Source organism: Ambystoma mexicanum, chromosome 13, assembly GCF_040938575.1.
Source record: "Ambystoma mexicanum isolate Mex_15411 chromosome 13, UKY_AmexF1_1, whole genome shotgun sequence".
NCBI classification, from domain to species: Eukaryota; Metazoa; Chordata; class Amphibia; order Caudata; family Ambystomatidae; genus Ambystoma; species Ambystoma mexicanum.
Window position 1 is genome coordinate 804,386,335 of NC_090938.1, and position 27,859 is coordinate 804,414,193.

Consider the following 27,859-nt stretch of genomic DNA (forward strand, 5'->3'; position numbering starts at 1 on the left):
CTACACTCCCTTCTCCCTCCACTCCAGCCAAACTTCGGACCCGGGCACTCCACTGAGACAGCCCTCTTACACGTCTCAAACTCTCTTCTTTCAGCACGTCACCATAAACTTTCTTCTATTCTCATTCTTCCCGATAGATCTGTGGCCTTTGACGCTGTTGACAACTACATTTACTTTCCTCTTTCTTCCCTGGGCATTTCCGGTTCTGTTCTCTCCTGGTTTAAATCCTATCCCTCTGGTAGTTCTTAAGGAGTGTCCTGGACTGGCCTCATTTTGTCTCCACAGCCCATTACATATGGGGTAACCCAAGGCTTGGTTCTTGGCCTGCTCCTCTTTCCCACGATACTATCTCTCTTTCCTCACTTATTTCATCTTTCAATCTTTCCTGTCACTTTTACCCTGATGACTCTCAGATGTACTTTCCCTTTTCTAAATTCACTAATACCCTTCATTCCCACGTCTCTGCTTGCCTTTTTTCCATCCAATCTTGGATGTCCTCTCATTTCCTCATATCTCACACAAAAATAGACGAGCCACCTGTAGAAAATACATTCTCACAAGACTTCAGGTGAACCAGGCACCAGGAGTGCAATACCTGGTACCATAAGGAAAAGGGGACTGGGAAGGACTGGCTGCCCCTACCTCCACCACCCACTATCCTTCCCAAGCGCTGGTGGTCCGCCGATATACGATAGTGGATAGAATAAGAAGCTCAAAAGTCAATTCCATTTCCTATGCCAATTCTAGTTCTGTGTACAAAGTGTTACACCTCCCGCATTTTGTTTATTTTTTTCAAAAAGGTTTGTAAGTGCAAAGGCATACAACGCAGTAGCAACAACCAACAACAACACACACAACTGCTTAACTAAATGGAGAGACTTGACTTGCAAAGTGAAAAAGGTTGAAAGAATTAAAAATGGAGGGTTCCATGTGTTGAAATCGCGGGAAAAATTGCAGTTTACACAGAAAATCACGGCAAAAAGGCAGTGGTTTTGCCGCCGCAATCCATGTAAAGGATGCCCTTCAATGGTATAATGGGGTACACCTTTACCGGGTCAAACCACAGCATTTTTGCTGTGATTGTGTTTTTTTGTAAAGGTGACATTTTTGCTGTGATTTTATTACTGCATACCAAACAGAGAGCAGTGTCTCGGGGACTCTTACTTTATTAACCCCGGAATCTGGTTCCCTGTGATGTGATTTAGAAACTCCTTCAGAAGACACTGAAGATCGTGGGTCTCATTTCCTCCACCATAACATAGTCAAAATGGAGGTACTTTTCTATCCCTCCTCTTCACCCTTCCCCTTTCCCTCACTCTCAGCTCTATTTCTCAGTGTTCAATGTGACTCCTCTTTTCTGCTACCCTCACGTTTCTCTTACTGCACAATTGTCATTACCTTCTTTTCAATCTCTGCTAAGCTCTTTCCTTTCTGTCATTTCATGCTTCTAAACTCCTTATTTCTGCTTTAATCTTCTCTAGGCTTCCCATCCCTCTATCTACAACTGTGCGATTCGTCTCCTCTTCTGATGTCTCCCTTCCATGCATTGATTTCTTCATTACTTTCTGCTTTTATTTTACCATTCAAATCGCGTCCCCTGTTCCATTTTCTTTGTGTCATTTTTAAATGTCATTTTTAAATGTCTCCATAGTCTTGTCCTTCTTCTCTCATCCCCAGTCTCCTACTCCCCCTCTTGTCCTCTCTGCTCACAGTCAACTTTTTGTCTAGTTATGGCCAAACCTCCTTGTACGTCCTTTCGTTCTCACTTTTTTTTTTCTTACTTGCCCCCTATCACTAGAATTATCTCCCTCTTACCAGAACCCCTTTATCCTTTACCTGTGATATTTTCAGATATCGTTTCAAAGCTCATCTTCTATCCTATCTGACCCAAAAAGCATAACGTGTAATACTGTACTGCCATCATTACTGTTTGTTTTGTACAACTTCTTTTGTATGTAAAGCGCTTTGGTGAACGCGATCTAGAAATCCCAATAAATACAAAAACAAACATGTTGCCTCGTGCCCTTCCTCCTCCCATGTTCTGCAGTTGGCTGGTTAGCTGGTGGTGTCTTGCCCGTCCTCCTCCCATGTCCTGCAGTCGGCTGGTTAGCTGGTGGTGTCTTGCCCTTCCCCCTCCCATGTCCTGCAGTCGGCTGGTTAGCTGGAGGTGTCTTGCCCTTCCTCCTCCCATGTCCTGCAGTCGGCTGGTTAGCTGGTGGTGTCTTTCCCTTCCTCCTCCCATGTCCTGCAGTTGGCTTCCTCCTCCCATGTCCTGCAGACGGCTGGTTAGCTGGTGGTGTCTTGCTCGCAGGGATTACTGTCCCTCCATGAGTCCTACCATCTTTCTCTCACACTTTGCACTTCTCCACTTTGCCACTTCTCAAACCTCCCCACCCGCATTGTTTTAACTCTTTCACTCTAATTCTTCACCTCCTACAACCTTTTCTGCTCTCCTCTCCTCCTTAATATCTATCTTTCCCTCCTTGATGTTTGCCTCCTCCAAACCCATCTGTTCGCTCTGCACCCCCGCAGACGCCTTTAGATGCTTTTGCAGCTCCTTCAACTCCCTTGACCCCTCCTGTTCCTTTTTGCCACTTCCTCTTAAACTCTTTCTGCACCCCCCTCTCCTCTTTCTACTTCTGCACCTTGAAGTCCTTCTGCATCCCCTCTCCTTCTGCCCCTTCCATGCTTTCTGCACTCAGTCCTCCTGTACCCTAATCACCTTGCACCTTCAAATGCTCGTGCACCACCTACGCCTTTCCTACACTTTCAACTCCCTCGGAACCTCTGCCTGTCCACTATTTACTGTCCTCACCTTTGACTTCCCTGCTGGAATTTGTCTAACCTTCCTGGTATGGGCTTCCCAATGAGTGGTGCCACTCTGTCCTGGAGGTTGGCGGGGCCACTACAGCTCAGTGCTCACAAGTGTTATCAGGTTGTTCAGATTACCTATGCTACCACAGTGGATTTAACCTTCAAAAGGTGGGTCTTTCCCCTTGGATATGTTTTCCTACACATGCATGCCGGAGCGTTCACTCGGAACTCTGCGTAGGAGCTGGTGGGGCCTGCATCTCCGTCTCAGCTGTGTGCATTTTTCTGACTAACGTCTAATTGTTCCTGTATTGTGACCTGCACAGCAGGCAGTGAATGCCAGGTTCATGGATTCCCAGCTCTGTTTTCATTGTCATTTCCTAAAGGCTCTTTAGCAGTATTATCTCAGGGGACCCTTCATATACTGCGTGGGGCCCATAATCGTGCAGCGGGTGTCCCCCACAGGTCACCAGTATACACACTTAAAAGCCACACCGAGTACCTGTAAGACCGGTGACGATGTCCTCTAGCAGCAGAGGTTTGGGGATTTTATGGAATCATTTCAATATAGGTAAACCATGCGAGCAGCCCACAGCACGAGCAAGAAGAATGTTTTGTTGCACAGTGGGGCGTCTCAGAACGAGGGGACATGATATGATATGACAGGTTATTTATAACGCTCTTAATAACCAGAGGTTTCTAAGTGCGGACCGGGGCATTGAACTTCTGGTACTCCGTGTCGTCGTGCTTCCAAGGTGAGCATGTTGCCCCTGAGCTATCCTCCTGAGACAAAGATCAACCAGGAAGTCCTTTTCAACAATGTCTTTATTGAAATAAGAAAAATACCTCAATAGCCCTATTCTATGGATTTCCCTGCCTAACAAAACTAACTAAGGTGCTTGTCTCTTTGTGAAGTCTAAAAAGAAAGCCTGTCCTCGGTCCAGAACTCTGCTACGGTGACCCTACTGCTAAGACAAAACGACGAAAGCCCAGGAAAATGACTCCCTTCTCCTGGAGGGCTTCCTCAGCCTTAATATATAATCTTCAGATAGTTCTTAGCCATCTGCTGCTTTCATTCATTCAGTTCACTTAGGGGACTGTTCCAGCTACATGGCTCCCTCTTCCCCCTGCTTTCCAAGATCCTCTTTATCAGTGTTCCTTGCCTTTTTGAGTTTCCTTCACTTCACCTTTCTCCAATATCGTTGAAAGTCTCTTTCTCTAATATCAAACTTATCTTTGGAAAATTAGGATAATGTGTTCCAGTACTTCCTCTGGTTATTTGTCTCTCACAGGGACGAGTATGATACTCTAAGTAACAATTCTCAATCTCTTGGTTACTTGCTCTCTCACTCATAAGTGTTTAAGTCATTATATTCAACTTGGTTATTTTTGCGAATATAATTGTGCCACCAGTAACTTTTATCCCTCTAACTGGCAATAGTTGGATTGTGCCGATCGTTTTATTCGTTCGTCTTTCTTAACGATCACGAGTGAGCCACTCATTACATTTGTCTTGTTCCCCGCGTCTCCAGCTCTCCACCTTCCTTCCACAGGGGCTTTGTCACCAGGTCGGCACCTTCCCCCTTCTACAGGATGTTTCTGTCTCTCGATTGGTTTCCTTCCCTCCACACATTCCGATGTAGTTTCATACAAGTGGTAACTGCTCCTGCTGGGATTTCCTTTCTCTCTCCAGCTCTACCAACACCTTTTTGTAGGGCTTCTCACCTTAAACATGGCTTCACCTTACAAGCGGTATCCACTCCAGGTTGGGGTTTCCTCTTCCTCCCCAGCTCGGCCACCACTACTTCCCTGGGTATCCCTCCTGGAACTAGACTCACTTCACTTCACTGGCTCTGTGTAGTCTGCCTGTTGTACAGGGCATCTCATGCCCCCTGTCCTCTGCTGCTCTTCTGCATTTTGGGAAGCAGCGTTTTCACCATGTTTTCCATGGAAATATAAGAAAATATCACCAAAATAACTGCGACCCGGCAGTTACTGTGACTTTTCCCCCTACACATTATCCCAACTCTCATTACTGTGCCCAAGCGGAGCAGAGGATGCAGGGGTGTCCCCCGCTCTCCTGGGTCGCAGGAACGGGGGTGGCGGGCGGTGTCCCCTGCTTACCATTACGGTAAGCGACGGATAAGAAATAAGAAATAAAAAAAAAAAAGGACCCAGCACCACCCCATATAAGTGGGAGGAACGGATGCTTCAGGGGTACAAGGCAGTCGCGGTGCACCCAGAGGTGCGCCACAGTAAAAGTAAGTGGGTGGGGGGGGTGCGGGTTGGAGGATTGTGGGCCACGGAATGCATACAAAAGTTATCTATCTGATCACTGCAGTGATCAGGTAGATTATTTTCCAGCAGCAGACGGCTACCTGGTTTGAAACTCCCGGGTCACTCTCACTCTCTCCCAAGTTCCTCCCACTTTTATGACGCTACTCTGGGGCTTACCCAGCAGCTTGTGGAAGTCCCATTTCTGTGTTTCCTTCACATTCATTATTTCTCCTTTCGGTTTCTTTGTCCCAGTATGATATGATAGTTTATTTATATATCGCGCCTATACACAATGTGTTTCAAAGCGCTTCAAGGCAAGGGAGGGACCAAGGGAAAATGCAATGACATTCTTACAGGCTATGAACAGTAAGCATGTGAAATTAACTATGTACTTGGCCTGACGGCATTCATATAGTGCAAGTAAGGAAGGGAGGGGGAGAGTGGGAAGGAAATGGAAACAGACAGGTGACTACTGTACTAGGCCTGACGACATTTCTGGTACAGCCGGAGAAAAACAAAAGGTGAGGGAGAAGGGTGCAGAAACGGAGGGGGAGTTGCAAAACAAGCGGCTATCGTACTAGGTCGGATGACATTTCAGATAGTGCTGGGGGGGGACAAGTTAGGGGAGGGGGGAGGAGACAGACAAGGTTGCTATCATACTAGGTCCAGGGACAATTCTGAGAGTAAGTGCATAGACGAAAGTAAGGGGAGGAGGGGAGGAGATAGGGAAAGGGAGAGGAGGAGAGAACAGAGAGTAAGCAGTCAGAAAGAGTGGAGAAGCAAGAGGGGAGAGTGAATACAATTGCAGAAGTCAGTAGTAACACATAATGTTGTAAGCCAGGGTACAAGAGGAAGATGGGAACAGCATGATTCAGGGCCACCATGAGTACAGGATACAAAGGAAGCCCAGCATGAGAGCTGAGAAAGGGTGACGCACTGTGAATCAATGAAGTCTATAAAAGTCAAATACAGCATTGGCCACAAGACAGTGAAACCAGAATGTATCAGGACAGACTCCTGTAGAAGTAGGCTGGAGGGAGAGGGGGAGTGGGGGGGGGGGTAGGGAGGGGTTGCGCAGGGTAGAAAAACAGTACTAACTATGTATTGGTTCTCACAGTATTACAGTAACCAATATATAGAGATATGGTTGTTATTTGGTTGGGAAGGGAGTTCCTCATCGGAACAAGTGTTCTTGTCCCCATGGAGGGGGGGGGGTCTCTTACGGTGAGGTCCCGCTTGCCTCTACCCGTAGGGAGGGTGTTGCGTATCAGGCTCACCTCCCTAGCCTCACAAGGAAAGGCTCCCCGCTGGGCAAAAGTGACGAACCCCGTGATTTGTCAAAGCAGGTAGAGAAATTAGCAGTAATGAAAGCGAGACTGTAGCTCCATTGGATACGTCTTGTGTGGTGGATCCATAAGGACCACTATAAAGTTTAGCAGCAGGATTTGTGTAGATGTTGCTACAAACTATGTAGGGTTTGTGTGTGTACAGTGTGGCAGGAAATGAGCAGACATATTCATTTTGGAGGTAGCAATCTGTCATAACTAGTGATTTGCTTCCTGGTCTTACCATACTGTCCACAGTGTTTTTATCTTATTAAAATGCACCTGCAGGCGGTCTCAGTCCCATAAACCCAAGCACAGTCTGAACATGCCACAAACTAATCCTAAGCGCTGCATGGGTTTCTGGATTCTGGATTTTGTTTTTCTCTCCTTGACTTGGTGACGTTTCTTCTCAAAGCCTTCACTAAAGAACCGGAACACCATCTTCACCCTGGGCAGCCGTGGGAATGTTATCTCCTCCACAGAGCTGGAGGCACCCATTCTTGTGCCTCACACAGCACAGAAAAGCGATGTTCGGGTAAGCAGTGTGACAGAGAGGCAGTGGGAGTGCCTTGGTGTGGGGGAAGAGCAATGATGGGAATTATTGGAGCAGCAGGAAGGCTGAGTGAGCAGGAAAATGAAGGCTTTGGTCTGGGCATGCAGATCAGGTGCTGATAAAAGATTGATTGCTTTAGGAATGATGGTCCAGGGTGGCTTGAGGAAGTGTGTGACGTTTTTGTGCCTGGGTGAGCAAAATAAAGGAAAGGGGTGATCGCAGGCCTGTGGATTTGGCCTCCTTGGAAGAGGCCAGTGGAGAAAATGGTTCACAGTTTGTGCATTTTCTGCTACTGAAGGTGGGCAGAGGGCTCGGAGTTATGCTAGGACCGGGTGTTTGGATAAGGAAGGATATCCTCTTTTTTTGTACACACTAAGCTTTTTAGAAAACTATAATGCTTCTGCTTAGTTGCATTTCTGAGCTGGAACTGGCCATTGGGCCGCCCAGGGCTTGTAGGTTATAGTGTGGGGCTCTGTAAAAAAAAAGTCACAACCCAAACAAACAAAAGGGAGTTGGGGGTGTTTGCAGATGGAGCAGAAGAAACTTTGGAGACAGTTGGACAGAGGAGAAAGGTGCAGAGCATAGGGGGTTGAGTCGGTGGCAGGAGAGTGGAGAAAGATGAAGGAGGAAGAGCAAATCGTATCAGGAAAAGATGGATCGCAGGAGGAGGAGGAGAGAGGTGAAATGTATCTGAAGGAGATGAATAACGATAGGAAGATGAAGTAGGAGGGTCCAGCGTACCAGAAGGGAAAGAACAGAGGAGTGATGGGAGATGGTGGCAGAGAATGGCAACTGCAGGGAGGAGGTTGGGACTATTGAGAGGAGAGAGAAGGGGGGGAATTGGAACTGCTCAGGAGCAGTGAGGTATTGCAGAGACCCATTAGGGAAAGGAAGTGGTTCTTTTCAATGAAGGGAAGCTCGCTCTTAAAGTGACCTCAGAATAGAGGTGTATTGGTAAAACCTGAGTCACCAAGTAGCGAGTCTGGGAGGGGTGTAAATAGAGGCATGCAGCGGAACAACGAAGAGGTACAGGAGAAGCTAATGATGGGGACCAGCCAGGGAGAGTACAAGGACTTGGCAAAATGATGAGGAATAGTGAGAGGTTTGGTATGCCAGAGAGTTACTACTATTCATGCTAATAAATTGGTTCTGAGCAAAACACCTTGTGTAAAACCCTTTGTGGTGCTTGCTTTGCTTCGCAACCATTGGTGTTAGTTGTGGGAGGCCTGCCCTAATGCCACAATCCCCCCCCCTGAATGCTGTAAAGGACTTCGAATAGTCTGCTTTGAACTAAGGCCCCGCCAGAGTCTGCAGGATTCCCCCCGTCTAGCATTCATGAGTGCGATATACCTTCTGTGGGGATGATCATTGATATTTGAGGTTAAAGATGCAGCTTCCGGTCTCGCTTTCAAGTGTGGTATAGATGTAGGACCTGGAGTTCTAGATGAAGATTATAGGGGAGTTGCAAAAATGCAACTCTTTTATCATGTGCATGACACATTTGTGGTTCAGGAAGGGATCCAGTACACCAGATTATATGTGAGGTGTACCTTCTGATGAAACCATGGGGCACTAGAAGACTCTGCCAGTAATGAGAGAAGGGGTTCAGGTCATCTCATCTTTCACCCCAGGACCCGCATATGTTATAACACACCCAGGGTCCTTATCCCACATCCCAGAGTTTGCAACTGGCCACAGAAATGATGGATCCTTTAGATCAGCATTTGGACAGAATAAGTTGAAAGAGTGCCAACAGGAACCTGGGGCACTTGGTAGAGGGAAAGGTGTTGTTTCTCCTGGGGGTCGGGGGGGGGTAATTGCAACGGAGATGGGTGGACCCGCTGCCAGTTTTTAGTACAACCTCCTTTTAGGAAAACTATTAGATTTGGCACACTCATTTGGTTGCTGACCATTGGGGCATTCTAAAAACCCAGAACATTATTTTGGCCTGAGACCTAGCAACACATAGTCCCTTGGGTTCCACATCGACAAACGCCTCTCCTTCAAGACACGTAGCTAAGAAAACTCAGACAGCTTGGTATCAGCTCTCCCCCTGTGGAAAGTCGAGCCCTCCTGCCTCCGGACAGCTTTAGATCCACCATTCAAGCACTGGCCCAATCCCACCTGAATGGGGGCAATGCCCTCCTGAAAGGCCTCCCGTCATCCTCCATTGTGCCCCTGAGAAGTGTCTTCGCGAAGCTGCAAGCCTCATCAAGGGTCTATGCAGATACATCACCCCAGCCCTCGTTGACCTTCATTGGCTCCCACTGGACGCACAAATCACCTTCAACCCTTGCTGCATCATCTATAAAGCAGTCACCCAGCTACCTTGCAGAGAAATTGAGCATGTCCGGCGGACAGCGCACCACCAGAAACCAGGACACGCACAGACTTGAAATCCACTGCTGCAAAAAGGAAAGGACCAGAAATCAAGCCTTCTCTGCCTACGCCCCATGACTGTGGAACATCCTCCTCGTTAGCATCGGACTCGCTCCTACAATTCAGAAAAGAGCTCAAGACCCACCTCTTCAAGGAGTCTCTCCTCCTCAACACCTTGGCCATCACATCAGCCCGGCGCCACCTGACACACTAGACACCGTCCGCCCCTTTCCTCCCTGCCACCCGGTACAGCTGTACCCCATCTCTGTGCTCCTCTGTATCCTAACCCCTGCTGCTTATCTGTAAGGTTTTGTATACCACTGTAACACACTCCGTTGCTTCTCGAAGCTAGGTCAGCGCTCAATAAATACTATGATAACTGTGATGCCTGCCCTGTGTGTCAGAAAATCTGAGTGATGGAGGGCAAGCTCCCTTCAGCCCCATGCCATCATTGATGTGCCCTCCTCAAGGATCGGTATGGGCGTAATGGGATACCAGAGCCCTCCAAAGTTTGTATCGTTTAGTGATACTGGAGAACACTAACCATTACCATGAAGCTCTTGCCATGAAGAGTAACACATCTCCACATACCATTATACACTTATTTCAGCATGGCGGGGCTCCCCAAAGAGATCCAGATGGACCCAGGGTTGATGTTTTTGCCCCTGATGGCTGACTTTGAGAGAGTTGCACATGGAAACTCTCGATTGGATGATTTAATGGAGCTAGTCAAACAGACCTTGAAAAACCTTCTGCATCCATTAGTGGCTGAAACCTCTGCGGACTGAGGGCACCACCTGCCTAGGGAGGAAATCTTCACAAGCATCTACTGGTGTTTTATTCCTTGGGCCAGAGGCCAGTGAACGAGGGAGCGGATTGACTCTCTCGTTGACTGGCCTCTTGCATCAGCATCTGCAGGGGATCCATGCGATTCCATAGACCACAGTTAGTTTGTCGTCTTGTAGTTCGACTCTTGAATGTCACTTTTTAAAAAAAAAATGTAAATGATGGGTGTGCCCCCATATACTCTTCCCTGCCCCTACTCCATCCCCCCTCCCGTACTAGCCCTACACACCCCTCCTCCCTCCAAGTGTCGAAGTAGAACATCACAAACTAGTTGGTTGTTGTAATCCCTGCAAACGCATTAGCACGCTAGCCAGATAAACGGAAGTGGCTGAACGACCGACAAGCTTGGCAACAAAGTTTAAAGTTTGGGTCCTAGTGCTGCTGCCGACATTATATGGCAAGCTCCTAAATTACTGGGTCCAGCAAGGCGACTTACAAAAGACCTCTGAAGTTTACCACATAAACTGCAAGGGATGCAAGTCCCAACAGTCATTGGCAGTACCGGAATGCAGGGTTCCAAATTGAGGGGCGCTGGGAGCTATTTAGTTCCTGCTTGTAGCCAAGAAGTGCCTGGTTAGCTTGACACCAACAGCTGTCAAGAGCTACTTTTGGCTCATAAATAATGGATAGAATTATAGGTTTGTGTTTTATGTACAAAGTTATCTATGGGGAACCCTGTGTACTAGCTTCTCGTTCCCCAGTGGTAGCTCCTGGTCACTCGTTAATGACGAGTATCCCAGGAATCGCTTTTTAGCTCCTAATTATCCAGTCTTAATTTCTATCCCTGTGAATGTATCCTTTTGCAAGCTTTAATATCAGCCCAAGAAACGGGCCCCACTCCCCAGAGAACATAAACCCATACAGGCCAGTGATATGAGAGACTACTTTCAACATTTCCGGACGTCTTCACATTCCAGTCTGGAAGATCCACCCACTTTTCTTGCATAGACTTTAGACTCTGTGGAAAATCAGTGTGGCTACAACCACACCGAATGCCTGACGTTTGCCGGAAAGCCACTCAGGATGAGGTACATAGGATGTTGGAACTGGGTGTTCTCAAACCCTCCCAGAACCATTTTCCCCATTGTTGTAGCCACCAAATCCAATGACCTGTGGCACTTCTGTATTGTGAGATTTCCAGATTAAATGCATATCAAGTGCCCAGATTCGATGAAGATTAAAATGAAGCTAGCCAAGGAAGACCGAGAAAGAATCGGGCCAGCCAAGTGCATCACTATGCCCGGTCTCACAAAGGGCTGTTGGCAAATGCAGCTAGCCAAGGAAGACCGAGAAAAGCATTTGTGACTCCAATGGGTCGCTTCCAGTTCTCTGTTTACCTCTGTGATTTGATTTGCATGGGGCCTCGGCTACCTTTCAACTCTTCGTGGATCGTTTTCTGCAGCCACATATTTAGAGAACACTGTCATTTACAGTAAGATGTTGTATAAAAGTGCAGTAGTTGTACCCGGTGAGCCAAAGCCTCAGAAAGGCACCAAGATTGAACCAATACAGAAGATTCCCCCACCAACAATTAAAGGGAAGTTCTGTGCGTTTCTTGATTCCGTGTGAACTTATCAGATTTATCCAGAACCTTTCGAGATTGGTTGGACCATTACACACCAGTGCAAAGAATCCAAGTGCAAGAGAATGGTAGGGACCAACGATGCAGGGGGTATAGAGCTAGAATGTCTGGCGGTCAAGTGGGCTGTTGCCCTAAACTATGACCTAACTGTCGGGAAGTTCAATTTGCCAACTCAGCATCCCTACTTAATGTGACCTGCTGGAACAAAAGGCACACATCCTGGACTTCTTTCTCTTAGTACAACACCGGGAAGGATGCATGCAGGGGAATGTGGATTATCTAAGCTGCTGTCCAATGGAACTCCCGGGAAGGAAGCGCACATTCATTCTGACCAGTGTGAAGGTCATGAACAGACAAATTGGTGGACACAGTAGCAAGAAGCTCAAATGGATCCCCCCACCCCATCCCTCAGCTATTGTTATTGTTATTTTGCATTTATATAGCGCCTTATATACCATTGGTATGGTCTGAAGGCGCTGGTAGGTTGAACGCCCTTGGGAACCGAAGTTCATATCAGTAGAGAGAGTAGAGTCAAAAAGGTGCGTGTGAGCACCGGGTATGTGTACAGCTTGTGTGGTATCCGTGTAATAGCTGCTTTCTAGCGGTAGGTGTGATGGTTGAGAGGTCAGGGGTATGTGTTCGTTCTAGCAGGATTTATCCAGATCGGAAGTGGCTGTGTTAGGCCTGAGGAGAACGCCGGGCTGTGGGTGTGTAACCAGCAGTGATTACTTAGAATGATGTGGAGTGAGCGGCGAATATTGATATGAGAACAGTTATACTGAATGGTGTCCTAGTATCTCTTAGTTCTATAAAGAACTGCATCAGCCTATGGGAAGTCCCTTCATCTGAAAGTGTTACTGCTGAGTTTTAGGGCTCAGCTTTCCTGCCCCCGGCCAAGAGGGACGCGCATGACGGAACGAAAGCCCAATGAGGGGGTGGGGTGGAGTGGAGTGGAGTGGAGTGGAGTGGAGTGGAAGAGAGGTCGAGAGACAGACAGCGAGAGATGGATGAAAAGAGAGTGTGGGAAACAGTGAGGCATAGAGTGGGACATGGGGACTGAGACGGAGAGAGAGAAATGCAGACATAAGTAAAGGGAGGGTGTGTGAGAGAGACGTTACCCTGTGGTGACAGGATCACGGCAGTGGCGCCTGCAGCATTTGCCACTATTCTGCACGGCAGGCATGTCGATGCACCCGAGCAAACGCAGGTTGAGGCACATGTGTGGGAACCCCCTTTGGTAGGGCATCTTTTTAATGAGTGACAGCACAGTGGATGCTGCCGCCAGTTGGTGACACGGGCTCGCCAGCGCGCTTTGGTTTATGGCTTTCAGGCACTGCAGTGAGTTGCATGATGAATTATTCCTTCCCGTGCAGCAGCAGCTTGTCTTGGAAGTTAAGTGGACACTGATCACTGCACCAACATGCAGAATGCAGGTGCGACAAATCCAGTTAACACTTGCCACAGCTGTGTTTCATAACCTTCAATAACAGGATGGGTTTGGGAGGATCTCTTATGAGGATAAGGGGTCCTTTCATAACAAAATGGGATGTATGTCTCCGACTAGTCTGAACAAAATCTTTTGAAGGGGTGTAAACTACACAGTGTCTGGTTCCTAAACCCGTAGGCATAGTAGTCTAACATAGGGTCTCTAGTCTGCTGGCCAGTATATGCGTATAGTACTTGCCAAGGCCTGCCGATCCAGTTCGCAATAGGAGGAGATTGGGATAAATGCTTATAGGGTCTAGGGTTCCAATTAAAACACAGGGATGTGGGGAAAATTGTTAATTTCCGTGGGAGCACAGCTGTACGTGCTGGGCGTCCTTGCACAGTGCGTATGCGTGGGGGCATGACACCAGCATGACTAGGACAGCAGGAGGGGCACCGGACAATCTCCCATTTACCTCTTCAAGTCTGCACATCGCATAGCAGGTAGGCATCCCTTGTCACCCGAGTGCCTCGGAGCCATGAGGGGAGGGTGTGACTAATACAACTGTCTCAAGGGGTTATCTATGATATTAGGAACCCCTTGATTAACACCCCTGTCCAGGCTTATCTGATATATGCCATTATCTTATCATACAATTAAAAATGTTATCCTTAGATGTAATTAAAACATGTTCTCTCTGTCTGCAGCTCCTTGTGATCCAATCCAAATTAGCTTGAGTTGTTGGTTTGTGTGGTAAATTGTGGTGCTGCGATCCCCACAAGAGACTTACCCAGGACTGACTTAAGTTGGTAGCGGTACTGCCTGCTGCAGCGGGGCGGCTGCAGCAGTGGCACAGCTCACGTCATGTGGGGAACAAAGACGTTATCACTCCTCAACATGCATGTGCTGGAATACCGGGAGCCGGGCGGTGGTGTTCTCCGCTCTGGGAGATCAAAGTGGATGAGAGATGACGGCAGAAAGACATTGCAGGACTTCAGAGGAACGGCCTAAGCTTTCTCCTCTGTCAGTGGTAGCACACGTCTCGGATGTTTGGAACACCAGAGAGCCTATGGGAGGACCCTGTTTCAAATCCCCATAGAGGAACCTGGGGAAATGTAAAGTGTACTTAAATTAATAAAATAGCCTGCACACCAAGGATCGGACAAATCCCATTTAAAATGATCCCAGGATAAAACAAGAATACATCAAAGCAAATAAAGACATTGAAATTATGATTAAAACAACAAATGTCCAACTGGCCAATCGGGGAAAGAGAGCCTAAAGATTGAGAGGGATAAGTCAACCAAAGGACTAAGATAAAGAACCAGAGTGCTGGACCGATCTGATCCCCCGTCTAAGAGGTCCTGCACTTGAAAGGCAACTATAGCTCCCAGTTGGAGGGTTTGCATAAGTGGGCCTGTTGCTTGGCTACCCGAGGTTGCCTGGGAGAAGGCCTCTCTGAATTGATTGACTTTACGTTGGAGATTTTACTCCCAACACTGTTCACTTAAGTAAAGGACTTAAGTACATTTTCATTATTCTGTCAGCTGACTTTTTAGGAATGTTTGATTCAGAAACCTTCATTGTACTTTGAGGATTAGTTCTAACAGGCGAGTTTACTTTAGGGTTTTTAGTACTTTGGCTGAAGTACATTTTAAGTTTGTGTTATTTATTAACGGGTGGACTTTAAAGTCACTTAGGTTTGAGCACTTTACTTTATTCTTTAAATCCTGTTTTGGTTACATCTGCTTAATAAAGTATTTTCTTTAAAAAGACCCAAAGGCTGAAACCCTTCTGTTCGCTATGACACCACAATTGAAAGTCTTGGAATGTCGGCATGTGATTGTTCTTCAATTTGAATGTACATTTGCCATTGTTTCTCATTGAAGTGTTATCCGAAATGTTAAAAGTCAAATCTGTTGGGATTGGAGCCCATCCCACTAGTGGTCAGAGAGTACCATTCCAGCACTGCAAGGACATGTGGTCCTACCACGCTTGCCACTGGTCTCCCGGCTAGCCGTCTGGGCACTCTTGAGTCCCAGTTTGGGCATTTTGCATGATTGTGAGTCTAGTTAACTCTGCACGCATAAGGACGCCTCCACTATGTCCTGCCTTGGTTTATCTTTCTCCTGAATATTATAGAATTCCATTCTGACTGTGCATTTTGAATGATTAATTTGTAATTTTGGTTGAACCATAAGAAAACATTGTCATTGTATATTTTGTGACCTGTGTAAAATGTAATCATCATTTTTAAAAAAAGGAGGAGGAGGTTGGCGCACATGCATGATAGAGTAAGGGTAATATTGCGCCGCAGGTCTCTGGGGGAGTGTTTGAGATGGCCTGTTCACGGTGGGCCCACAGCCCCCCTGTTGATTTGCTCTTAAGTACTTGCAACGAATGAGCATTCCTGAGCTTTGGCTTCCAAGGGGGTTCTCCTCAGCGCGTCTATCAAGTGTGTGCATGTGTCCCTTGCACCTCCCGTCTTGGTTCCTGTGTCACTACCTTTCGAGAACCTTTTTTGAATTTTCATCTCTTCCTGTAGGCACCTTCCTCACTCTCTTCTCTTTCCACAGTACCCGTTTGAGTCACTCTTTCGCAGCCAGCACTATGCCCTCCTGGACAACAGTTGCAGGGAGTACCTGTTTCTCTGCGACTTCTTCATGGTGATGGGCAACTCTGCGCAGGATCTGTTCAATTGCATCATGGGTAAAACCCTGGCTATGTTCTTGGTGAGTATAGCAAAACAAAATAGGTGATGGCCGTAAGGTTTAGAATTCATCTCAACCTCTGGAATTGCTCTGGGCAATCGTCCAGACCATTGTCCTTTGCCTGCCAAGCCATTACAAAAGGGGAAAGACCACATGCAAATCGGTCTTGGTTACACCTCAAAAAGGGGCAGTCCAGCCTATACTGCTTGGTCACATCCCTTCTGGATGAGATCACAAGCATCCCCAGACATGTTTCGGCCTCGTGTTTTTGGTGAGCACTGGTTGCCCTTGCAAGGGGCACGTACATCTTCCCATGCAGGACCACCATCACTTGTGCCCAGTGTGGGCAATTGGCTGTAAACCATACCCGGATCCCTTGGGTGCATGCTACAGGACTCTGCATGCTGAGGGCCAGCACCCCTTGGTGCATCTGAGCCATTTGGTATTACATAAGCAGGAACCAGAGTGAGCAGTGTCTGGCTCCCTTGTCGGCACAATAAAAAAATCCATTGACTATTTAAAAGTGGCTTTTCAGCAGTGCTGAAATCTGGATGGTAAGTGGTTCCATCCGTGGGGTGCTGTTTTAGTTTTTCTAACTGTGCTGTGTCTCGGGCTGCCTGTGTTTCAAGCCTCCCAGGGCCGAAGTACCATCTGCGCCTCAACACTCCCTTCATGTTGAGGATTCATGTGCCTAAGGACCAACTACATCTCACGACTGCCTGCATGCTGAGCCTCCTGTACCTCAGGACCCCTACACATCAAGCCCCCTGTGCCACGGGACCACATTGGCCTCGCATCTACCTTCCTTTCATGTCCCCTTGTGTCTCTGGGCCCCCATGCATTTCATAACCCTGTGCATGTCACAGCCCCGTTTCCCGCCAGACCCCATGTGTATCAGGACCTCTGCATTTTAAGGGCAGCAATGTCTCACCCTGTGCATATCATATCCCCCTATGTCTCTTGACCCCTCTATGTCCATGTCAAGGACCTGTATATCAAAGGATCCATGTGACAACCGACTCCCCGCAGGTCAAGGCCCTCTGTAGCTCAGGACCCCATGCATCTCCTGACCTCTGCATGTGAAGGTGTCCTGTGCCTCAGGATGCTCTGCATGTCAAGAACACCATGTCTCACCCTATGTATGCCACAGGCCGCTATATCTCTCTGGACCCCTGCATGTCAAGCCCCTACTGCGTCTCAAGACACTGTTCTCTTTCTTTCAGAAACATATGGACACCTACGTGTCGGACTGTTATGACAGCATTGCCATCTTCCTCTGCATCCACATCATTCTGCGCTTCAAGGGCATCATGGGCAAGAGGAATATCCCTGCCGCAGACAAGTGAGTGCTCCTTACTGCCAGGCCTCGTGCTCTATCCCTTCGTAGGAGATATCGGGTGCAAGGCACTGGGGGAGGGTGGTACTGGGCCCTGCCCTTCTCCTGCCCACTATCAGCATGAGATTCAATGAAAGGCTGGCTCCTCCCTGGTCGCCAGGCTTTGCAGCGGCCTTCCTGTCCATTAGGGAGAGGGATAGAGGGGCTTTGCTTATGATGAATTAAGGGGGGACTTTGAATATAGAGCGAGATTTCTATCCAAGCTCCCTTGGAGGCTCAGTCCTGCTCACAGACAGGTGTGCACCAAGACCTCTCTGTTGTACCCTTGGACCACGTGTGAGGAGCAAGCCCAGGAGTAACACGTAAAACTGCAGGGGGTGGTGGGGTAGGTGAGAAACAACCATATATTGGAGAAAGGGCTGAGCAGAAAGTACTGGGCAATGTTACTTAAAAAAATAACTATGTATCCCTAGATTACATCAAAGGGTATGAGATGTCAAAATGACAAAAGGTGTAAAATATGTCCCCCATAAAATGGAGTGTAGAGGTCAAAGGAGTAGCTAAAAGTCAAGGTTTAAAAGAGCGTCTGCGGCTTCGGCGAGAGTGTGGCCAAAAGGCAGTCCTGCTGAGGCAGAACCTAGGTGGGCCTGACTCTCCCAGTGGTACATGTGATGGAGACGCCAAGGCCACGCTATCTGTCGGGGGTTGGGCGGGGGGTACAGTGGTTAAAGGTAACATCCAGCATTTCATAGCATTCAATAAGGTAATACCCACACAATATGGTAAAGGCAATGCAGAACCCCAGATGATTAACCTTCCAAAATAGTTCAATGCCTTTAGGTCACGAGCCCGCTGGCTCTGGTCACACATGAAGACTTCATGGCTGGTTGGTACCTCCAGACACCAAGGTTGACAAAGTGAGGTTTGAAAGGTTACAGAGTGGGGTTTATTCTAAAGGGAACTAACTGCTCGCATGCTTGAGGTGTTAACGACAGTAGGTAAGAGTTCACGGTTATGGCAAGCTGTCCAATCTTTGAGTACAGTTTGAAGAGCCAAAGTTGTCCACTGGCAGAGATAGTTTGTGGTTTGGGATATGACTACATGATAAAACGGAAGGATCTGAGACAGGAAGGCGACTTTAAAGTTGCCCGAGGTGATGCTGGGCTAAAGAGAAGGTGACTTGCTTACCAGTGAATCAGAGGGAGCCACACGGCCCCAGCATTAAAAAACCAAGCAATACACATATTAAGCAGAACATATTGTGCAGATTGAGGCATATAGAAGAGAGGTAAAATACAAAGCATTGACAACTGTACCAAAGGGGACAACATCTACGGGGAGCCTCCCGGGGAGGAAGGGGGAGAGTTCGACGGTGAGGCCATGGCGGCCATATAGTCTCGGAATCTCAGCCAGATGTCCCTCGGCCTTGAGTGTGGATGTTGCATTGCATTCCAGGACTGCTCGGTATCATGAGCCCATGTGACTGTCCTGAGCCACTGTGTATAGGCTGGCGCCCTAGGGCGGAGCCAACATAGTAATATGCAGCGGACTGCCTGAAGAGACCTGCTAGTTTCTTAGAGTCGCGGGTCAACTGAGGTGGGTCATGGAACAAGCAGTGCAGTGGGGTGGGGACAATGGTGTGATCCAGGATGCCAGACAATGTGGAACAGATGTCCAGCCAAAATTGGGTGAGGCGGGGACAGTTCCATAACATATGGATATAGGAAGCTTTATCCATGCCGCACCTGGGGCAAGTGGGAGGACGGTGCAGTACATGCGATGAAGTCTCATTGGTGTATGATGGTACCTGTGTAGGACCTTGAATTGGATTAGTTTACATTTGGTGTTGTAGGACACCTCATGGGTGCGAGCACACATCCTGGACCATCTCACATCTGTAATCTCAAGCCTGAGATCCTCCTCCCACCTGCTCCTCAGATTGGTAAAGGGGGGGCTGCTCTAGTCTGCAACAAGGAATAAAGTCTCGACACCTTACCCCTGAAGGAGAGAAAGGAACAAAGCTCCGCCACTATGGGCTCGTCAGGTGATTCTCCCAAAGTGAGGAGTATTGTAGCCACACCGAGGGGCGACGTCTAAGTAGGAGAAGGAGATCAGGCCACTCGATAAAGTTTCCTTGTTCAAAGGCATCACAGAGTGTCAGAAAGCCGGCATCCGCCCAATGAGAAACCACTGATTGTGGAATGTGTGGGACATCAGGGAAAAAGTTCCATAATGGCAGATCTCCGTGAAATAGGTGGAGTGTGTCGACCATTGTCCAGAGTTTGGTCAATGCCAAGGATGTACTAGCTACAGGGTCTGCAGAGTTTAAATTAGGGGGGATTGGATTGAGGATCAGGGATCCAATCACTCGGTCACAGACCATTAGTTTCTCAAGGCGAACGTGTGGGGGGGGGTCGATGGTATTGAACCAATGTGCAACGAACTGAGATTGGGCCACCACCCAGTATCTGGTGAAATCTGGTGCGCTGAATCCGCCCAACACCTTGGGGGCGGTCAGCGTAGATAGTTTGAGGCGGACTGCACCTGAGTGCCAGAGGAAAGTGTTACTTATGCAGCGCAGTGTTTGGAAAAAAAGCATCCCCGGGCCATACAGGCAGGTTGGTAAATCGGTAAAGTAATTGAGGTAGTACAACCATTTTAAGTATTCCAATTCTGCCTGCTAGTGAGATGGGAAGTCTAGTTCAGCTGCAGGTTTTTGCCGCCAGGTTAGTTGGGTAACTCGGGTAATTGTCGTCACGTAACCACCACCCCCAGGTAAGTGAAACTAGACGGAGACCAGTTAAACCCATATAAGTCGGGGGGGGGGGTTGTGTTGAGTCTGCGAGTGGGAATGACTCCTCTGAGTTTCTAATGCAAGAACAACACCGGGAGCTTTTGTGCTAGGGGAAGGGGACTGTCCTTCATTTGTATACCGTTGTGTGGTATTGCAACACAATATTGGGTGTGGCAACATAGTATTTGTGCGACCATCCGGAGTTATCAGAAAGCGAGCAGCGCAAGAGTAGTTGCTCAGAAAAATCACAGGATATCTTTTGGGCAGCTCACCCTAAGATACTTAGTAAATCAGCAGAGGCACAACACACACTTGCATCCATGGGGCCTTGTATGAGAACTCTCTAGGGAACACGAAAAAGATTAGGGGGCTTATGTCGGTCACAGCTCGGGACCTTCAGCCTAATGGTTGGCCTGCTGCTGGATCTTACACTGGCCTTAAATTGCATTATGCCGCCCCCCTCCCCCTGTTTTAGTGATGGCAAGCAGCAGGGCGCACCAAGATGTGTTCCGTGGCCTCAGGACTCGAGGAGTGGAAGGGGATTCTTGGGTCATGATTAGTTATAAAATGACATAATACACACCCAATGCACAACCTTGTTTTGGTGCCAACTGGCCCTACATCAATGCCTTGAACACAACCTTTTTAGAGCTCAGTTCATGGTCTGGGGAAGCTGTACTTTAGGTACACCTGGGGGATTCCTTAAACTCAGCTAGAAATTCATCTGCTACCGCCAGCCCCCTCCGGTCCCCCAACCATGCTACCAAACTAAGCTGCACAGGCATAGATGCTTTGACAGACTGTTGACTTCAGTGATTAGTTGTAAAGGGCATCCCTGTACTAGTTGGCAAAGCAATTGCCATGGCATAGGGACTTTTAATAACCTTTGTGGTGCAATGTTTAGTCCTGAAAGTACTCAGTCTGGAGCTTTCTTGTGGGAGTTGCTATTCTTGCCACCCAAATCACCTCTCCCATTGACAGGAAGATGACTAGATGAGACTTGGGAGCTGTGCCTTGCCGATGAGATAATGAGGCTGTTTGACGCCTGTGTTCCGTGAATGGCTGTTCCTCCGACGTTCCCAGAGATGTCCTGACACGTGATGATGGCGTGCACTGAAACTACCTCTTGACGTTGCAATATAGTGCATTATTAATGATGATATCTGATGGAAGGATACACGGGCCAGTCATATCTTCCCTCTCTTCAGAAACCATTACGGTGCTCTGGCTTCCATTGGAAGCGGCAAGGTTGAGTCAGGTTACATTGAGCGAGGCTTACCCCTCGCAGTCAGGTTACATTGAGTGTGGCCTGCCCCTTGGAGTCGGGTTACATTGAGTGAGGCCTGCCCCTCGGAGTCAGGTTTTCCCCTCACACCATGATCATTCACCCTACCTGCCCTCATCTCCCATGAACCCCCTTCTAAACAGCGAGTAACCATTCCAGTTGAAATGATGATGTTAATGTTGAATCCGGCGTGACACCGTAGTGGCTAGTTACAGTGAAGACCGGTGTGCGGGGGGCATCTGGCGGCCTCGTACAGGCGACCACTGGATCAGGGTCTACAACCTTCTGTCGCACAGAGCCTTGACACTTTCATTCTGCTCAGAGGTGTGACTGACCCCATGCCAGTACTTCCAGTACAGGTCTAGGGTAGGAAAGTGAATGCTTGGTCGATTGCATGTAGGATTCTGAGGTCTGGTGCAAGGAACTGATTCTAGAAGACACTTCTCACTCAGCAGGTGAAGTCCGGAGCTGATGCTATACACAGACCCCCTGCAGAGGTTGTATGCACCTCTTTTCCGATGCAGTTATGAGATGTGCTTAGTGTTTCATTGTGGCTCCATTCCCTGGCAGACGCTCCCTTATCCTCCCGCTAGGTTCAAGAGACAAGGTGAGACACTGGCTCTATTGTCTCCCACCCCTCTTTCCCCTTTCAAAGCAGTCTGCCTGCTTCCAGATTCCATGCCTCTTCCATCACTCTATCAACTGCCCCAACGGTGACCCTCTTTACTTTCCTTGCAGGTACTGGGATACCCTCCTTGAGATCCTCTGGCCTCGTTTTGAGCACATCCTGGAGCTGAACATTCAAAGTATCCGCAATACAGACCCGCAGAAGCTGGGCTTCCTGGACACAAGGCCTCACTATGTAAGATGCAGTCGAAGAGGGGTCTGTCCTTTCTCTCCGCTTTGGCAACCCCTTCCATCATCACTGTACACATCTTGCCCTCTCTGGGTTCCCCACCATCCTTCCACCCCCTGTTCGCTCACTCACCTTTGAAGAATTCCAGACGCGCTGACCATTCTCCTGTGCAGTTCTCTTACCTGCTTCAGTAGCCAGCTCTTCTGCGTCAGTACTAAACGTTGAGGCCCTCACCTGCCATTGTTCTGACCTTTCTGATATGGTCCCAACAGGGGGCCGCCTCTTCCAGTCCCGCTGCTCCCCTTTCCCACAGATCTGCATGTCTATAATGCGTGTAAAGAAGGACCCCAGGTGACATCAGCGCTCCTGTTTGTCTCAATTATTTGAGCTAATGTAACTCTTGCTGTCAGTGTTTCAGCATTAATGCCACTGGTCCCAGTGTCTAGGACACCACCTAGGTACCAGCTTTGGGAACCCCGAGTAAGCTACTCATACAGCATGGTGGCCACGTCACTTTATGTACCCAAGCGTCTATATCATTTGGGCAGATAAAGACAGCTCATTTGTCGTGTTGTAGAAAGCCCCCCCGATGTGCAGGAGCGATATGCAGGGGCGCGTGATGGTTATAGTCTGGGTTTGGGGGAGAGCCACCTGCCTCCTCTCTCGCCTTTTCTCTTTCTGACCATCAATCTTTCGTATCTCTCCCCGCCTTGGCATGTCTCTACTCCTCCGTATCTCCTTCTGCTTGTGGTATTCACTCCTCTCCTCTCCCGTAGATCACAAGGCGATATGCAGAGTTCTCCTCGGCCGTCGTCAGCATCAACCAGACATTCCCGAATGAGAAGACCAACACGCTTTTGGCTCAGCTACAGGTATGTTGGGGTTCTGTAGAGGACTACGGGCTCTATGGGAGTCTGGAGGTAGCATGAGGGAAGCATGAGGCTCCATATTGACTGACTGCAAAGGTGTGGAGGCTAGGGAGTAGCAGAAGTGGGTGTGTGGGGTTCAGGACGCCTGGGATTTCAGGGGGACGGAATGGGTTATTGGGGCTCTGAAGAGACTTGAGGTGTTCAGAGTCGGCGAGAGCAGATGTTTGGGATTCTAGGGACCGAATGAGCGTGTGGAAGCTCGAAGGTTGCAGATCTGTGTGGGCTTTGGCAAGGCTCCTGGAATGAGCGGGGCTTCAGAAGGAGCACACTTGTATTTGCAAGGGATTGTAGGTGCTTTTATAGAGGCATGGGATGAAGGGTGTGTGTGACTGAAGCAGAGGCATGAGTTGGGGATTTAGGGAGGGGGGTGCATGCTAGGAGAAAGCTGGGTGGGAGACGTGTACACTTGATCATCTGCCCCTTTTCCCACTCACGCGTTTATCTCTTCAATGCTGTGCCTCTGACTCGTCTTCCTGCTGCACGCCCACCTCCCGCCCCTTATTCATCCTTTTTCTCCATGCTCCGTTGTGCTCTCACACTCCTTTCGCTTTCTTCTGTCTGCTCATCCTGCTTCCCTCAATCCTCCCGTTGCTCGCCTGCAGGTGGAGGTGGAGAATTTCGTCCTACGAGTGGCTGCCGAGTTTTCCTCCAGGAAGGAGCAACTCATCTTCCTTATCAATAACTACGACATGCTCCTCGGGGTGCTCATGGTGAGTGTATTGGGGAGATGGTTCTCTGCGATATTGAGTGAGCGCCAGTCACACAATGGGAAGGGCCATGCCCTCTGTGCTGTTGATTGGCTCCATAACCATGCAACAGTGTGATGGTAATGGGAACCAGCGCGTTTAACTTGCTAAATTGAATTGGAACTCTTTAAAGAAGGGGGGGAGCTGGGAACATTTAAAACAAGAAATTGTGGCAGCGTGCATGACAAACCTTTGTCCTGCACACGTTTGGTGGCGAGCTCAACACAGATCCAATGCTAACAAAGGGTAAGTCAAAGGTTGCTCTTGACTTGCTGGGCTTTATTTACATTGTATGTTTTATTGGTGTGCATGGTCCATCAGGGGTGTGGATTGCATGCTTGAGCCACCGTCCAAATCATGCCAGTGAAAGTCTGCCCAAACTCTTCATTCTTTTAATTGATAACCTTTTTTAAATACAGATTACACTTTGTTTCAAATACTAATTCAAATACTCCTTTTTAAAAATGGTGGTTTGGTGTGCACTTTGCTGGCATCACCCTCTTAATGCTTTTTTCGCTTTCCTGAGATGATAAAGACCCCTGTGAAAAGGGCCCCTGCCCTGCTGATGAATGGGGAAAGGTGACCGTGGGAGCTAGGTACCCCCAGTTCCTCTGTGATTTCAGGGCCTGTGATGGCGTGGGGAGGATCCTCTGGTTAAGCCCCCCCACCCCCACATGAGTACACTTAAACATCTAGCCCTTTAAGAGATGCACAAGGACTGTTGGTAAGCCGTAGCAAGGGAGTTTACTTCTAAGGCCCTTGAAGGGAGGCTCTGCACTGCAGGAATCTTTGTTCTAAACCCGTGAAATTTGATTTTCCCCCTTGGCGGCAGGGATGCAGATCACTTAAGAAACAAGTCCCACCCACCAAAGAAACCACTGCAGGGTGCTGGGGGCTCAGTGCACAGGACCATTGCAGAGCCTCAATGCTTCTTCAAAGCATGAAACCAGTCTAACATGGTAGACTGGCAGCTTGAAGCTGTGTGTTGAGGACTTGTGATATCCATGCCCCAGAGGCTACAGGAGCATAAGGGTTTGGAGGTGGCAGAAGGATTGGAGAAGTAGCAGGTGGTGAAATGAGGAGCAGAAGAGGGAGGTTGGAGATCTGAAGAGGAGATAGCAGTGAAAGGAGAAGCAGAGGAAAAAAGGTGGGATTTTGATCTGAGGAGCCGGTTGTAATGGAAGAGGCCAAGAAATGTCAGGACGAAAGCTAGAGAGGGGCACTCGTACCGCAAGCCTACAGTGGTGTGAATGGGTGGAAGGAGGCAAGGTTTGTGGTGCAGTGTCGCAAAGGTTTTCAAAGAGCCAGGGGTGAGCCGCTGCCCTGAAGTTAAAGGAGATAAGGTCACCTACATCACATGCTTATTTCGAGGCTGAGGAGGAGAAGATTCAGGGATGGGAGTGATGACCCTCATTTACGCAAGACCCTGTGGGAAGGGAGATTGTCAAGGACTGTAGAACGCGTACTAAGCTCTCCAGCCCAGCCTTCCTTCCAGCGTGGCCCACCTAGATTATTCATGTTCCAACTGTGGAGGTTAAAGGTCTGGCCACGCACCGCCTGAATCCTTACCCATGGTTGGTCGAACTCGCCAGACGAGCTCGACCATGGGCCCACGGGCTGCACTGGAGGAGCTCTCCACCCACCGGCTGAGGAAAGAGCCATCAACGAACATCTTTGTCATCCTGATCTCACAAAACCCCGAGAATCTGAGCGATTCTGGGAAATGCAAGGAGAGACTGTGAAAGGGGCACTTTTGTTGATTGGAGGAAGTAAATGTACTTTTCCTGACTTATTTACACACAAGAAACGTGGGATGTGCTACAAGAACAGCTTCACCTGAAAAAGGAACTTCCTAAGAGTGATTTATTTTGCCCGGGTCCCGAGGCACTGCTAGTCTGACAGACTTCTGAAACACCTATTGAATACCAGCGGCCGATGCCCTCGTACTTGAATGAGCGCAACTTAAGGGTTGGAGGTAGATTGGACACCAGGGAAGACCTACCAAATCTATGGTTGATTAAGCTCTTCTCTTTCATTGCTATAAGAAATGTTGTGAACCCAGATTAGAGTTTGTTTCTGATTATCCCTTCGGTGCTTCCAGACACCCCATTGCCACAGAAGCTCCATTGACACTGTGCCTGCAGTGGAGAACACGGTCACTTTTGCGATGGTGCTTCCCCTTTGCTTGCACTAGCTTGCCTGGGCCAAACTGAGAATTAGGCAAGGCTGTAGGCATCATTCATTTGCAATTGCATGGACTGCATGTATGGTGCTGTGGAGTTCCTTGCACCAAACTTAAAATGAGGCCACGAGAGGGTTATGAGGAGTTTGCCCAGAAGATGCTTTGGGTTATGAAGTGTAGCTGGGGGGGTAATGCTGCCCTACTGATGTTTCCCGTAGCTTTGGATGGGGGCAGCCGGTGGTGAGTGGTTCTGCAGGGGGTCAGGAGCAGCGGTTGGTGGTCCTGAGAAAAACCTGTCCTTTATTAGGGAATGTTACTGATGGAAGACCCAAGAATTAAGAGGGTGGACTTTTAACCAAGCTAACAACTCTTTTTCAAGGCCCCTCTTCACCATTCTGGGGCCTACCAGCACTAACCTCACCTGCTTTGGAAGGGGGCAATGATGCAAGGAGCCATTATTGCAGAGCCTTGCTGGCCATTATCTGAGTGTAGTTCATGGCCACATCGTGATGTTGTGATTGGTGGAGGATAATGCCTGCATGTCGGTTATCCCAGCTTGAGATTTATTTCACCCCATGTGGCATTTCAGCCTAGATAGAATCGTGAATATTAGCATGTCCACACTTGGATGGAATTGTGAATGTTAGCATGTCCACACTTAGATAGAATTGTGAATGTTAGCCTGCGTCGCATCTAGATAGAATTGTGAATATTAGCATGTCCACACTTGGATGGAATTGTGAGTGTTGGCATGTCCACACTTAGATAGAATTGTGAATGTTAGCATGTCCACACTTAGATAGAATTGTGAACATTAGCCTGCGTCGCATCTAGATAGAATTGTGAATATTAGCATGTCCACACTTAGATAGAATTGTGAATGTTAGCATGTCCACACTTAGATAGAATTGTGAACATTAGCCTGCGTCGCATCTAGATGGAATTGTGAATATTAGCATGTCCACACTTAGATAGAATTGTGAATGTTAGCATGTCCACACTAAGATAGAATTGTGAACATTAGCCTGCGTCGCATCTAGATGGAATTGTGAATATTAGCATGTCCACACTTAGATAGAATTGTGAATATTAGCATGTCCACACTTAGATAGAATTGTGAATGTTAGCATGTCCACACTTGGATGGAATTGTGAACATTGGCCTGCGTCACATCTAGATAGAATTGTGAACATTAGCCCGCCTCGCATCTAGATAGAATTGTGAATATTAGCATGTCCACACTTAGATAGAATTGTGAATATTAGCATGTCCACACTTAGATAGAATTGTGAATGTTAGCATGTCCACACTTGGATGGAATTGTGAACATTGGCCTGCGTCACATCTAGATAGAATCGTGAATGTTAGCATGTCCACACTTGGATGGAATTGTGATTATTAGCCTGCCTCGCATCTAGATAGAATTGTGAATATTAGCATGTCCACACTTAGATAGAATTGTGAATGTTAGCATGTCCACACTTGGATGGAATTGTGAACATTGGCCTGCGTCACATCTAGATAGAATCGTGAATGTTAGCATGTCCACACTTGGATGGAATTGTGATTATTAGCCTGCCTCGCATCTAGATAGAATTGTGAATATTAGCATGTCCACACTTAGATAGAATTGTGAATATAAGCATGTCCACACTTAGATAGAATTGTGAATGTTAGCATGTCCACACTTGGATGGAATTGTGAACATTGGCCTGCGTCACATCTAGATAGAATTGTGAACATTAGCCCGCCTCGCATCTAGATAGAATTGTGAATGTTAGCATGTCCACACTTGGATGGAATTGTGAACATTGGCCTGCG

At 48.1% G+C, this 27,859-nt stretch overlaps 1 protein-coding gene across 1 annotated transcript in view; it reads left to right on the forward strand.

The window, feature by feature from the left end:
* The window catches only part of VPS52 (VPS52 subunit of GARP complex), a 57,338-nt gene that overhangs the window by 25,397 nt on the left and 4,082 nt on the right, over positions 1–27,859 (forward strand). Inside the window, exons 11-16 of the mRNA XM_069635238.1 lie at positions 6,815–6,948; positions 15,776–15,931; positions 17,134–17,252; positions 22,064–22,187; positions 22,958–23,053; positions 23,713–23,820. Of these exons, the coding sequence (XP_069491339.1) occupies positions 6,815–6,948; positions 15,776–15,931; positions 17,134–17,252; positions 22,064–22,187; positions 22,958–23,053; positions 23,713–23,820 (737 nt within the window). The remainder of the gene's footprint in view (positions 1–6,814; positions 6,949–15,775; positions 15,932–17,133; positions 17,253–22,063; positions 22,188–22,957; positions 23,054–23,712; positions 23,821–27,859) is intronic.